Source organism: Oryctolagus cuniculus, chromosome 1 (assembly GCF_051225735.1).
Source record: "Oryctolagus cuniculus isolate XC-2025 breed Fujian yellow rabbit chromosome 1, ASM5122573v1, whole genome shotgun sequence".
Taxonomy (NCBI): Eukaryota; Metazoa; Chordata; class Mammalia; order Lagomorpha; family Leporidae; genus Oryctolagus; species Oryctolagus cuniculus.
In genome coordinates, this window is record NC_142867.1 from 64121510 (window position 1) to 64133769 (window position 12260).

The 12260-nt window shown below is 63.9% G+C and overlaps 1 protein-coding gene across 7 annotated transcripts in view; it reads right to left on the reverse strand.

Moving 5' to 3' along the window:
- Positions 1-203: 203 nt before the first annotated feature.
- The window catches only part of ARAP1 (ArfGAP with RhoGAP domain, ankyrin repeat and PH domain 1), a 54871-nt gene continuing 42814 nt past the window's right edge, over positions 204-12260 (reverse strand). For 4 of the 7 annotated variants that reach the window (XM_051851128.3, XM_070074955.2, XM_089330394.1 and 1 more), the window contains 17 exons: positions 11513-11708; positions 11235-11286; positions 10983-11146; positions 10687-10899; positions 10352-10457; positions 9850-9997; positions 9671-9757; positions 9524-9592; positions 9157-9274; positions 7031-7144; positions 6682-6827; positions 6181-6213; positions 2709-2791; positions 2125-2175; positions 1922-1985; positions 879-1028; positions 204-759 (listed from right to left, as the gene is read on the reverse strand). In XM_051851128.3, the coding sequence (XP_051707088.3) occupies positions 742-759; positions 879-1028; positions 1922-1985; positions 2125-2175; positions 2709-2791; positions 6181-6213; positions 6682-6827; positions 7031-7144; positions 9157-9274; positions 9524-9592; positions 9671-9757; positions 9850-9997; positions 10352-10457; positions 10687-10899; positions 10983-11146; positions 11235-11286; positions 11513-11708 (1812 nt within the window). In that variant the 3' untranslated portion in view covers positions 204-741. The remainder of the gene's footprint in view (positions 760-878; positions 1029-1921; positions 1986-2124; positions 2176-2708; positions 2792-6180; positions 6214-6681; positions 6828-7030; positions 7145-9156; positions 9275-9523; positions 9593-9670; positions 9758-9849; positions 9998-10351; positions 10458-10686; positions 10900-10982; positions 11147-11234; positions 11287-11512; positions 11709-12260) is intronic. The other 3 variants (XM_051851140.3, XM_089330396.1, XM_089330392.1) reach the window with 1 other exon arrangement.

Below are 12260 nucleotides of genomic sequence, written 5' to 3' on the forward strand. Positions count from 1 at the left end.
GCCAGGGGGACTGCACAGAGCCAGCCGAGGCTCTGCCGGGGCAGGGGCGAGTGTCTAACCAGCTCAGGCCTGCAGAGAGCAGGACCCAGGTCCCCGGCTTCAGGGCACACACACAAAACTATCCAACTTCCTGCCCCTTCCCAACCTGGGACGCCCTCAGTCACCAGTCCCCTCCGCCAATCACAGGCCTCATCAGCACAGGATAAAATATACAGATATATTTATATTATCAAAAAGCCCCCAGATGGGAGATGGGGGCTGACACCCCCCGAAGTCCAGCTCCCAGCCCTGCAGGAATCTCCCCCAGAGCTGCCCCCACACCCAGGCAGGGTGTTCCTTGGAGCACCTACTTTCTGTGGCTCCAGAGTTTGTGGCACGGGGGTGGGCTCCCTTCCAGCGGGGCCCCAGGGTCTCAAGCCTCTGACGGGATGGTGCTCCCCAGAGGCCCGGATTTCTCCCCGTCTCTCCTACCCGGCAAGCTCAGGGCGGATGCCCTCGGAGGGCAGCAGGCCCGGCCAGGAGGGCGGAGCACCCGCACAGAGCCGAGCGGGGCTCCTCCCGGGCTGACCCATTGGCCCTCACCTAGGCCAGGGAGCCCCGCCACCAGCGGTCAGGATGTGGGGTGTAGGTGTGCTTCCTCATGTGCCCTTGCTGACCCACACCAGGCCAACAAGGCAAGAGGGGGTCCGGACAGAAGGCTTCCCGGCGGCGGTGTCCCCCGAGCCAGGGCGGCTCCCACGCTCAGACGTTGCGGAGGAGCTGCGGGGAGCAGAGATTCCGTGAGTGCTTGGTGAAGCCCATTCCCCACGGAGAACAGAGAGGGGGCTGCAGGGAGGGCCGGCCGGTCCTGCGCCCACGCGGGGCAGAGGGCCACTCACGGAGAGCGGGTCCGCGGTGAAGGCCGCCACGCTGCGGCGCATCTCGTTCTCACTGCCGCGCAGGGGGATGAGCGCCACGCTGCCCAGCCGGACCTCGGGCACCGCCCGCGACGCGCGCGACCGCTCGGAGGGCCACACCAGGCCGTCGTGCTGCGGGGCGGGCAGAGCGGGAACGCTGCGGCCTGGGCGGGGCTTCGCTCCGACCCACCCACCCGTCCCAGAAACGCAGGCTGTGGCCAGCTCAGGCCAGATAGGAGAAGCAGCTGTCAGAGCAGGGCCGCTGTGGGACTCAGCAACCCCCCTCCGATAACAGCACCCGGGCGGAGCCGGCCCGCGCCACCTCTGACCCGGACTGCAGAACCCCGGAATCCACCGTTTCCTTTTAGGTTCTGGCCGACAGGAAGCTCAGAGCTAACACAGCTCCAGGAAACACTTGGCTCCGGAGCCCAGGGGATTCTCAGCTCTGGTTTGAACAGCTCTGCTGTCTTCAGGCTAAGCCCCCCACCCCCGGGGCCCAGCTCAGGCTCAGACCCTTGGGGCCAGCACAGCCCTCTTGCCCCTAGAACGCCCTGCTGCCTGGGGGGTCGGACTCAGTGGTCTCTACATAGACTTCCCCTGCCCTGCTGGGGACTCTCCCATAACCCCAACACCTCAGCTCTCCCAGCACCCTCTCCTGCTGCCCACCCCAGCTGGCCAGATTAGGGTCCCTGGGCTTCCCTCTATCACCACACTACTGACCACGCAGCGACACTGCAGGTCACATCTGGGCTGTTCTCCTTTCCCCGCAGGGAGGGCCCAAGAGCAGGCTCCACGTGCCCTCAGGGCTGCAGGCTCACTGGGGAGGGCTTACACAATAAGCAAGAGAACTAACCAAACCCTCTCTGAAGCAGCGGGTGGCCTGAGTGTGACAGGCGCACACGTGTACCTTCTCCACGTGGAAGCCACCCAGGGCCCCAGCCCACACCTGACACCCTGACCTGGCACCTGCCCACACCTGACACTCGCACCTGGTACTGTCCTCATCCAACACCCTGACCTGGTACCTGCACAAAGAGGAAGGCGGCGAACCACTCCCGGAGCTCCATCTGTGTGTCGCAGCACAGGTACCTGCAGGGTAGGGCACAGGTCTGCACACTGCCAAGGCCCGGGCTGACAGGGGCACCTGCGTCTCCCAGCCCAGGTCTCTGGCAGGGCAGAGAGCAAAGCACTGCGGGGACTCTGAAGCAAGAAGAGCAACACTGCTCACCACTGCTGCTTCTCGTGTCTCTCTGTCTCGTGCACCACCGTGAAGCCCCAGCTGCAGAGGAGGGGACAGGACAAAGGCCCTGAGCAGCCCACAGAGGCCTCCGCGCCCCGCTTCCCAGGACAGGGCCCAGAAGCCTACACCAGAGCCGGGGCAGGGCTCAGGGCCTCCTCCCAAGTGCAGCACTGTCTCTGCCCCTCTCGGCCCCCCCGGGGCCCTTGGCTCCCCAGCCCAGGCTGGCCAGGCTCAGCCAGCAGAGGGGAGAGCCCGGGAGCCAAGCCTGGTGCCTCCAGGCCCTCACAGTACCAGTGGGAGGCAGCCGTTCCCAACTTCTTGGAATACACGCCGGCCCTCGTTATGGCCCTTACTCTACAACAGGGGGACAGAGGCACAGAAAGGACCTGGGGGAGTCGGGGACAGTGCTGGGCCCCAGCCCCCGGACCAGGACCCTGGAGGTCTGGGAGAGGGCCTGAGGATTTGTTTCTATCCTGTGTCCGGGCTGGGGAACCACTACACTGAGTGCAGTCGAATTCAAGGCCCCCTCCCTCATCAGTTTCCGGCCCTGCGTTCCTCCCCGCCCGGCTCACCAGGTGGGAGGCCGGAGTTTCTTCTTCACCCCCAGGTAGACTTTAAGGCTCTTCACGGGCCACTCCTTCTCAGGCCGGTGACTCTGGGGCGAGCGAGGGGAGAAGAGGGCACTCGAGAGGGTCAGGGCCATGACTGGGGGCGGCTCCCTCCTCCCTCCCTCCAGCCCCCTTGGCATCCCGCACAGGACACACCCTATAGGAAGCCCTCCCTGCTCACAGTGGAGCCACAACCAGCCCCCCACACCCCCGCCCCCCCGCCCCGGGCTCTCTCCCTGCAGCAGCAGCAGATGGTCAACCCTCAGTCCCCACGGCCACGGCCCAGCCAGTGAGCAGACCGGCAGCCTGGGCCTGAATCAGCTGGCGGGCAGCGGGGAGCTGTGGCACAGTGTCCTGCACACCGGCCCCGCGCCGCAGGGGCTCCAGGGTTGACCGTGTGAGCAGAGGCCAGGAGACCAGCCGCCATGAGCTCTGTGAGTCTGTGGAGGCTGAGGACTCCGGCTGAAGCAGGCAGCGGGCCAGGTCAGGAAGCAGGAGACCCGTGTACTGGGAGCGGCACCAGGCCCTCGCCAGGCTCGCCACTGGCCCCGCCTCTGCACAGGGGTCTGGCTTCCAAGCAGATGCCCAGGAGCAACGGCCCCGAGGAGGAGGCTGCGTGCAGGCGAGCTGAATGAGCCTTCCTCCTGCTCTGGGAGCCAGTTGCTTCCAGTCCTCCCCTGCCAGGCACTCCTGGAGCCAGCAGGGGCACCAGGGTGGGTGGCAGTGGAGGGGGATTCACTTACAACCGAAACTGGGGGGTCAGAGACTGAGCCGGGCCCACCCTGCTCCCCGCCATTGCTTCCAACCACCCCCAGGCATGGCTCCTCAGCAGGAACAAGAGATGGACAAGGAGGGGCGGAGCTTCAGGAGCAGGTGGACTTTCCTGTGGTATCACAGGGGGTGTGGCTTAGGAGGGCCTCAGTGGGAACTGCTCACCCTGCCTCTACCTGGACACCTGCTGCTGACCCACGGGCTGCAGCTGACCCGACAAGCGCTACGTGCCCAGGAATGCCTACAGCAAATCACTGGGCGGGCAGGGAGGGAACAGCAGTCAGAATGCAGACAGGGGAGCAACCAGGTGTGGGGGGACCACAGGGAGGAAGACCGCCCGCCCCATGCCAGTGGGAACACAGCAAGGCCTGAGACAGGAAGCAGCCAGTGAGGGCGGGCAGGGGGAGAGGCCCAGGCCAGGGGGAGATCAGACTGCAGGCGTGGGGAGCCCAGGCGCTGGGCAGGACAAAGGAAGGACGCTGGGGAGTCTGGGCTACAGGTGCAGAGGGGACACAAGAGGTCGGGGAGCAGGTGGGAGGGGAAGAGGACCAGAAGCAAGCAGTGAGGTGGGCCACGGGAAGCGACAGGCCATGGGTCCCAGGCCCCCGGCAGCATCAGACGGGGCGGAGAGAAGTGCAGGGATGGAGGCTCCGAGACCAGGCGCAGCTCCCTGAGGATCTGCGAACACAAGGCCAGGCCTCAGCTTCCACTGCTCTGAGTGCCTGCGTGGCATGGGTGTGACGAGAGGGTGGCTAGGGCGGGAAGGTGCGGGGGACCTGCGGTGGGGGAGCAGCAGTCAGTGCAGTCTCCCCTGGAGATCCAACCCTACAGGGTTTCCGTTCTAATCATCAGCCAGTGCTGCCAGCATCTCGCAGGTGCGAGGTCAGCGGCAAAGACGAAGCTCACCTTGGATGCCCCAGACCCGCCCAGAATGCGCCTTTCACATGGGCCTTGGGGTCTCTAACAATGAGAGACCCCCAGGATGAGGCTTGGGTCCTGTTGCCCTAATAAGCCACACATTCCAGAGTTAGCAACACCTCCAGAGCTAACACATGTGCTAGGGTCTCCAGCAGGCCTGAGGTGCTGGCTGTCACTGGGGAGTGACAGCATCCTTTGCTCTGAGCCCAACAGGTGCACTGCTGAGCCTGAGTCCCTACAGTCTGTCCCCAGCTTATGAAGGTTTGACTTATGACTGTCTGATCTTACAGAAGGGCAAAGGCAATACACGCTCATTAGAAGCCTGACTTTGAATTTCAATCTGTTCCTGGGCTAGGGCTAGCTCCAGGCTAGGGCTGGTTCCTTGCTGATGGGGGCGGGGCACGGTCACAGTTCCTGTCAGTCATGCAGCACAAGGGGGACATGGGATACATTGCCGGAGGGGGGTGGGGGCAGCAGGTGCACTGGACTCATCGTGACTCCACGATATCTTCAGCTGAAGATGGGTTAATCAGGAGGTGACTCCATCGCCAGGTCAAGGAACAAGCACACTACCAGCAACACGAAAGCAAGTCTCACACTGCCCTGTCTGCACTGGAATGCGATCGCTCAGAGCCTACTGGCACCCCTGCAAGATGCAGACAGTATCCGCCCTAACAGGTACATGGTGCAGACTGGGACTCAGGGTGTGAAGGGCGTGGCTGGATAAGCCCTAGATCTCTTCCCTTTTCCTAGCCCTCCATGCCGGGGGGGGGGGGGGGGGGGGGGTGTCAGCGGCTGCCTCTCCAGGAGCTCCAGTGCCCCTCCCCCTCTGCTCCCAGGGGCTAAGCAGCCAGGGGCCAGGGAGACAGCATCTCAGAATCCCAGAGGACTGAGAGGGGGGACAGGCTCAGAAGTGAGGAGCCAAGGGAGAGGGAGGTAAAGGGGAGAAGAGTAGGGGTCCCCCGCCGGGGTCGGCAGGGGCCCAGCTGCACCGACAGAGATTTAGTGTGCAAAGAGGTGGCAGCGTGGGTCCCACCATGGCAGCCAGCTCTGCCCACATGTCCTCAGGGCATGCAAGGGCAGCTGCAGGAGCTCAGCTTAGACCCTGGGCTGGGACGAGTCTGCGGGGTATGGCCGGGATCCGCAGGGGCATCGTAGGGCACCGAGTCTCACGTGAACCTCAGCAAGCGCCTTCGCCCAGCAGAAGCACCTCGCTAGGATCATGGCAGCCTCGAGGGAGGAGCTCCCCTCCCGTGGGTGGGGGTGGCAGAGGTGGGGCAAGCAGCCAGGGAGGCTGCAGAAGAGACTTCTAGCGCAGGTGGGGAGCAGCCCCCAAGCCTCTCTCGTCTCAGCCTGGTGTTTTAGGGTTGGGGCAGTGGCAAGGACATTCCGACAGCCCTGGCACTCTCTCCAGGGTTGGAGAGATGAGGATCAGAGTTCTAATTCAAACCTAGGCCCCTCTGCTACTGGCTCTGTAACTTTCCGTAACTAAGTCCTCTGGAAGATTCTAGCATCACACTGACAGGGGACCCTATCTTGGGAAAGGACTCTGGGACAGGATTTGGGATGAGGGCAGGAGCTTAGGCCATGGGCCCCAAGATAAGGAGCCACTGCTGACCAGAAAGGGGGCAGGGCACCATGCCTGGAGATGGCCAGGAGCCCTGGCTGTGACCCCATGTCCCCACCAGGCTCGCTCGGCACCCCCAGGCGGTGTAAGGCAGCTGGCAGTCAGTCCACAGCTACTCACGGTCTCAGGGGCCCCGCTCCATGGCCTCTGGCTCTGTTTGATAGAGGATCAGGGTTATGGGAGAAGAAGTCCCTGGTCTGGAGCCAGGGCATGTGTGCAGTAATGGGGGAGGGGGGGCTAAGTTGGAGTCTGGTCTGGGCAGACAGCCAGCACATGGACAGAGTGGCATGGACAATGGGACAGGAAGGCTCTGATCTGTGAGGTGACCGGACAAGCATGTGTCACAACCCCAGGCTGTCACCATGCAGCACGCTCTGTGGGTGTCATGACAATGCACAGGCATGGGTAAGACAGAGCAAGTGTGTAAGGCCCCACAGCCTCCTGGGGCTACAGGGCACAGCAGAGTGGCTGCCCAGGACACAGTGGAGGGTACCCAAGAATCTACAGCTCTCCCGTCCTGGGGCCCCAGGATGGGGCTGCTCCCCCTTGCAGATCGAGGGGGAGGCTTGTGCATGGGTGTCTGAGTGCACTCGGGTGCAGGGGCCCGGGGGAGCTGCTTACCCGGACCTCCTTGTAGAGCCGCAGGCAGCTGCTGTTGAGGATGAAGTAGCGGTCGTGGAAGCCGCCCGAGGGCAGGCCCAGGCCCAGGAGGCTGCGGTCCTCCCGGAACTTCATCATGCCGTGCTTGGTGTCGCCCACACGGCTGGCTGGGGGAGGACTGGAGTGGGCACAGCGGCACAACCCCCCTCCCGGGGACCCAGGTGCCCCGAGACCCAGGATGGAGGAATCGCCCCACCCTGCCCCAGGCTCCACAGAGGCGCCTGCCTGGTCCCCAGCACCCGAGCTGCTCCTTGCTGGCTCTGGACACAGGGACGCACCTCGCCTGCCCCACCCTGCAGCTACCACCTACCCAGGTAGAGCAGCATGGCCTCCATGGACTGGTGCTTCTTCACCACCAGGTGGCTGTCCATGCCCAGCCCGTGCAGGATGGGTAGCACCTTCTCCGAGTAGTGCAGGGGACGCTCTGGGGAGAGGCCACACCTACTGTTACTGGCCACACCCTCCTTCCACTGCCTGGTGTGCCAGCACCACCACTGTTACCACCCTGCCCACGACTGAGCTTCAGGCTTGACACATCTAGCCGTGACCAAAGCTACCCAAACCCAGCAGGCCCCACCCCCAGCCTGAGAGATTCCCAAGGTGCCCCTCTAAGAGGGAACAGCAGCACTGCTACCCACCGGCTGCTCAAGCCAGAAACAAACCCCTCTTCCCTCAGCCCCTGCATGTCCAGCCTGCTCCACCGATCTCCACGGCCCCATCTTGACCCATGTCACCTGCTCCTCTCTTGATCGAAACCATGACGTTCTAAGTGGACTCTGCACGGGCTCTCACCTCCCTCGTCCCCACCTTTCCCACCCAGCGGCCAGTGAGCTCCTTAACCCCACGTCACTATCCCTTTGATAGCTGTGCACTGCGGCCAGGCCCTACAGGGCTACCTCTGCCTCCCTTTCATCCCCCTCACCACGCTCCCTGCTGTCCCCTCCTTGGAAAGGCTGGGCCTCTGCCTTTCACCAAGTAACCGTCCCAGCTCAGGGACTGGAGCCAGAGACCCTGTCTCCACCTCCAGTGCTGCCGTGAGTCTCCTTCGCAGAGTTAACACAGCTGCAGCCGCACCACTGCCGGTGCTGTCTCTGGATCAGTCTCCACCCCGTGCCAGACGGAGCTCCGGGAGGACAGGCACGGCACGCCTGGCTCCCTGCAGGCAGCACTAGACAGCGCCCTACCGCACGGGAGGGCAGCTACAGACCCTGTTAATGCGCTGTGCATTTTTCTATACGAACAAAACTAGGAGACAGGATTCTGAATGTTTTCACTGTGAAGAAACGTTAAATGTGGGAAGAGATGGATACATTTTCCCTGATCGGACACTACACAATGTATGCATGTATCGCAATGCCCCATGGTACCCCATGAACACATACTACTTCTAAGTGTTTGTTGAAACAATTTTCAAAGAAAAAAACTGTGAAAAAATAATAAAGCAAATGAATGTGGACACACCCTTGTCCTCTGCTGCCATTAAGACCACTCTTGGGCTGATACTGTGGCGCAGTGGGCTAAGCCTCCACCTGGGGTGCCGACATCCCATATGGACGCCGGTTCAAGTGCCGGCTGCTCCACTTCCAATCCAGCTCCCTGCTAATGGCCTGGGAAAGCAGTGGAAGATGAACCAAGTGCTTGGGTCTCTGTACCCGCATGGGTGACCGGTAGGTAAGAAGCTCCTGGCTCCTGGCTTCAGATCGGCTCAGCTCTAGCCACTGTGGCAATTTGGGGAGTGAACCAGCAGATGGAAGAACTCTCTCTCTCCTCCTCTCTCTGTAACTCTGCCTCTCAAATAAATTAATTTAAAAAAAAAGAAACACTTGCCCATAAAATGCCTCCACTACCCCTGACACTATCACAGGCACCGCACAACACCATCATAGCCACCCCTGCCTAGACCACACCCACGTCTCACACCCCACCCCGTCTCACCCCTCCCCACACCACCGCCATGTCTCACCCCTCCCCACACCACCGCCACGTCTCACCCCTTCCTACAGCACCGCCACGTCTCACCCCTGCACCCCGTCTCACCCCTCCCCATACCACTGCACGTCTCACCCCTCCCCACACCACTGCCACGTCTCACCCCTTCCTACAGCACCACCACGTCTCACCCCCGCCTACACCACTGCCAGGTCTCACCCCATCACTCCTGCACCACCAGGGAGGCATCACCCACCAGCCTGTCACCAGCCTCACCACCATCACCCCTGCAAGCAACACCACGCTCACTGACGCCGGTGGGGGGGGGGGGCATCATCAACGCCAATGGCGTCTCTGCCTCACTGTTCCTCACAGCAGCACCTCAACCACCGCTGGCACCTCCACTGCCATCCTGACACAGCGACATCTGTCAACCAGACGCTTCTCACCACCCCGTCCCCACCACACAGGCGACCCTGCCCCGGCGCCCAGCCCAGGGGCACCCACCTGCCTCCTCCCTCTCGTTGACCTCGAAGCAGGTCCAGTAGTCCTTCTCCCTGACGCCCACGTTCCGGCGATCCAGGATCTCCAGGGTGAGCTCCTCGGCTGTCATGGAGGCGGGGATCTGCGGTGACCAAGGAGGAGATCAGCCTACCCAGTCCCCGAGCTGTGTGACTCGGGGCCCACACCCCGTTCTGGCAGGGAACTCGGGCACCGGAGTCCCGGGGGGTGTCCCTGAGCAGTTCTGAAGAGCAGGGGAGACAGCAGCCCGGCCCAGCCCGGCCCAGCCAGGGCTCTCCTCGGCTTGCAAGCCCTGCTCCCCCGCCCTCCTCCGCCAAGCCTGTGCTGGGTGCAGCTGGCATCCAGCCCCTACCTTGACATGCTGCTCCGTCTCTGCCTTCTTCTCCTCCAGGTACACGGTGCAGATGAAGTCGCCAGCATGCTGCAGGGACACAGGGCTCAGCTGGAGGCCCAGGGAGCGGGCACAGGCAGCTCCCCCCACCCAGGCCCCGGCCTGCACCTGGGTCCCACTAGCAGTGCCGGCCACTCGCATCTTCACGATGGCCGTGACCTCCTCCCGCTGCTTCCTCAGCTCCTCCTTGTCCACCTGGGGAGGGCAGAGGGACGGGGACAGGTGGTCACGGCTGCATAGGAGGCTCGGCCTCCCCCTGCACCACCCACTGTCCCCCAGGGACGCACGTTAAACACCAGCACATAGTGGTTAATGAGGTCTTCCACCACACGGCCAGCCTTGTAGTCCTGCCCATCCGTCTGGAACAGCGTGGGCCCAAACACGATGGCCAGGTTGTGCGTGTTCATCTGGTTGGTGTCTGAGAAGCACTGGACGCTGGAGGGTGGGGACAGAGGCCAGCAGTGGGGAGGCGGCCCCGAGCCTCCTCATTCCCCTTCCCGATTCCTGCTGGGTCCGAGACTGGGCACTGGAGTGGGGCAGGGAAGTCCTGGTCAGAAAGAGCGTTGACTGAGGTGTGGGAGGGGGTCCTTCTGACCATTTCTTGGGTTCTGGAGAGGAACCTGGCTAAGGGCCCCTGGCCCCCCTCTACGGGAGATGAGTTGAGAACGTCCAAGGTCAGAGCAGGTCACAGCCAGGACTCAATTCCCAGGGAGGGTAGCCCCTAGGTCGGGGGTGGCCGAGTCTCGTTCCCCCATTTCCGGCGGAGCCTCACAACCGCGTGGCCCTCACCAGTACAGGTGGCTGATGAGCGCCTTCACGGTGGCCCGGTTGACAGGAGGCAGACGCAGCAGGAGCTCTCGGTACCTGGAGACCTTCTCCTCCTCTTCCTCTGTCTCTGGGTGGGCGGACACGGATCAGGTCAGAAACCCTGCAGCGGCCACCTTCCGGCCACTCTGCCTGTGGTGCTGGGAGACAGCGCCCCCTGCCGGGCCACGCACTCAGCGAGGGGAAGGAATCCGGTGGAGGAACGGGAAGCGGAGCCCGCCTGGTCCCCAGAGCACCATGGGGTGGGGAGGGAATCCTGGGGCACCAGAGGACGAGGCCCGGCTGGCTGCAAGGCCAACCTGAGGCTTCCAGCCAGGCCAGGCGCTGGGCACGAGTGAAGAGCCCATCGGGCAGGTCGCGCAGGAAGCGCTTGAGGGCGGAGGAGACGTCGTCCACATGCTGCTCGCCCTCCTTGAGGCGCACGGAGCGCGCGTCCTGCCGCAGGCTCTCCAGAAGCCGCTGCGTCTTCGACGTCTGCCCGCACTTGCGGTAGATGCCCTCGGAGGTCAGGCCTGGGGATGGGCGGGTGCAGCCGCTGTCAGTGGGAGGCAGGGGGCGGGGCGGGGCGGGGCCTGGCCGCGGGGGCGGGGCTCACCATACTGCGTGATGTAGTCCACACAGCGGTACACGATCACTGGGATGTCCGAGTCGCCCAGCTGCTGTTCCGACAGGGTGTCCCCCAAGCTGGCTGCTGCTTTCTGGATGGCGGCCAGCCAGCCCACGAAGTCCAGCCGCCGCTCCCCCTGGATGTACAGTGTCCTAGGCCAGGGACAGGCAGTCACTGCTGGACCCCCCTGGCCCACCCTCCCTGGGCTTGCAGACTGCCCCTGGGGAGGCCAGGGCTCACCTCCTTCGCTCCACTAGCACCAGCACCTGGTTCTCATTGTCCCCTTGGACGGCTGTGGAGGGGGCGGTCAAGGTGAGGCCCAGGTCTTGACCATGACCCCCAACCTGCTCCCGCTCTCTGGGCACACACACATACCCGGTGACCCACCCACCAACACAGAAGTTCTCTGGGAGGCACTCATGGATGGGAGAGGACACGAGTGGGCAGGCTGGGCTGGGGGCCTGGGAGCCCGGGGTGGGGTGCCCGGGGTCTGGGGGCCCAGGGCTGGGGCCACGCACAGAGCTCCTGCAGTTTCCGCAGCTGCAGCGGCTCCTCGCAGGGTCCCTCTGGGAAGACGGCGTGGAGCTCGGAGGCGGCGAGGCAGAACCAGCCCTCCTGGGCCCGCTGCAGGCTCAGGCCAGCTTTGTAGGGTAGGCGCCCAAGCCGCTCAAAGTCCTGGGCCAGCAGATCCTCCGCCAGGGGAGGCACGAATGCCTGGGGGGCGGGGGCGATCATGTCAGCCCCCAGCACTGCCCCCGCCCAAGTCACCTGGGCCCCCGCCCCACAGCGGCCTCCTCTCCTGCCCAGGGCACAACTTGCACAGTGGCCGCACCTGCTCCACACCCACTCCTCCCCAGGCACCAGCAGGCCGCCCCGGGGGAAGTGTCATGTTCTCTGTCCTAGCACCCAGTTGCTGTAAGGGAGGGAGCTGCTGAGGAGCCAGGACCAGGTCTGCTCCAGCCGGGGTCCCACGCCTGTGAGGATGGACCCTCGGGGGCCCACGGGTCAGTGAGCAAGTGAGAGCCCTCCTCAGCAGCCTCCTTGCCGCTGCCCTCCAGCCTCTGCCTGCATTGCTCCGGGGCCAAGGGGCTCACCCCCCCTGGCGGCAGCACTGGCCCTCCCAAGGTGGCTCTGACTGTCCTTTGTCACCGAACATTTACGGAGCACCTCTGGAGTGCAAGGCCCACAGCCCTTCTCTGCAGAGTCGTGTCAGGGCCTTGGCACACAGAGGAGGCAGATGGGAGGCCCCACCCCGCCCACCAGACG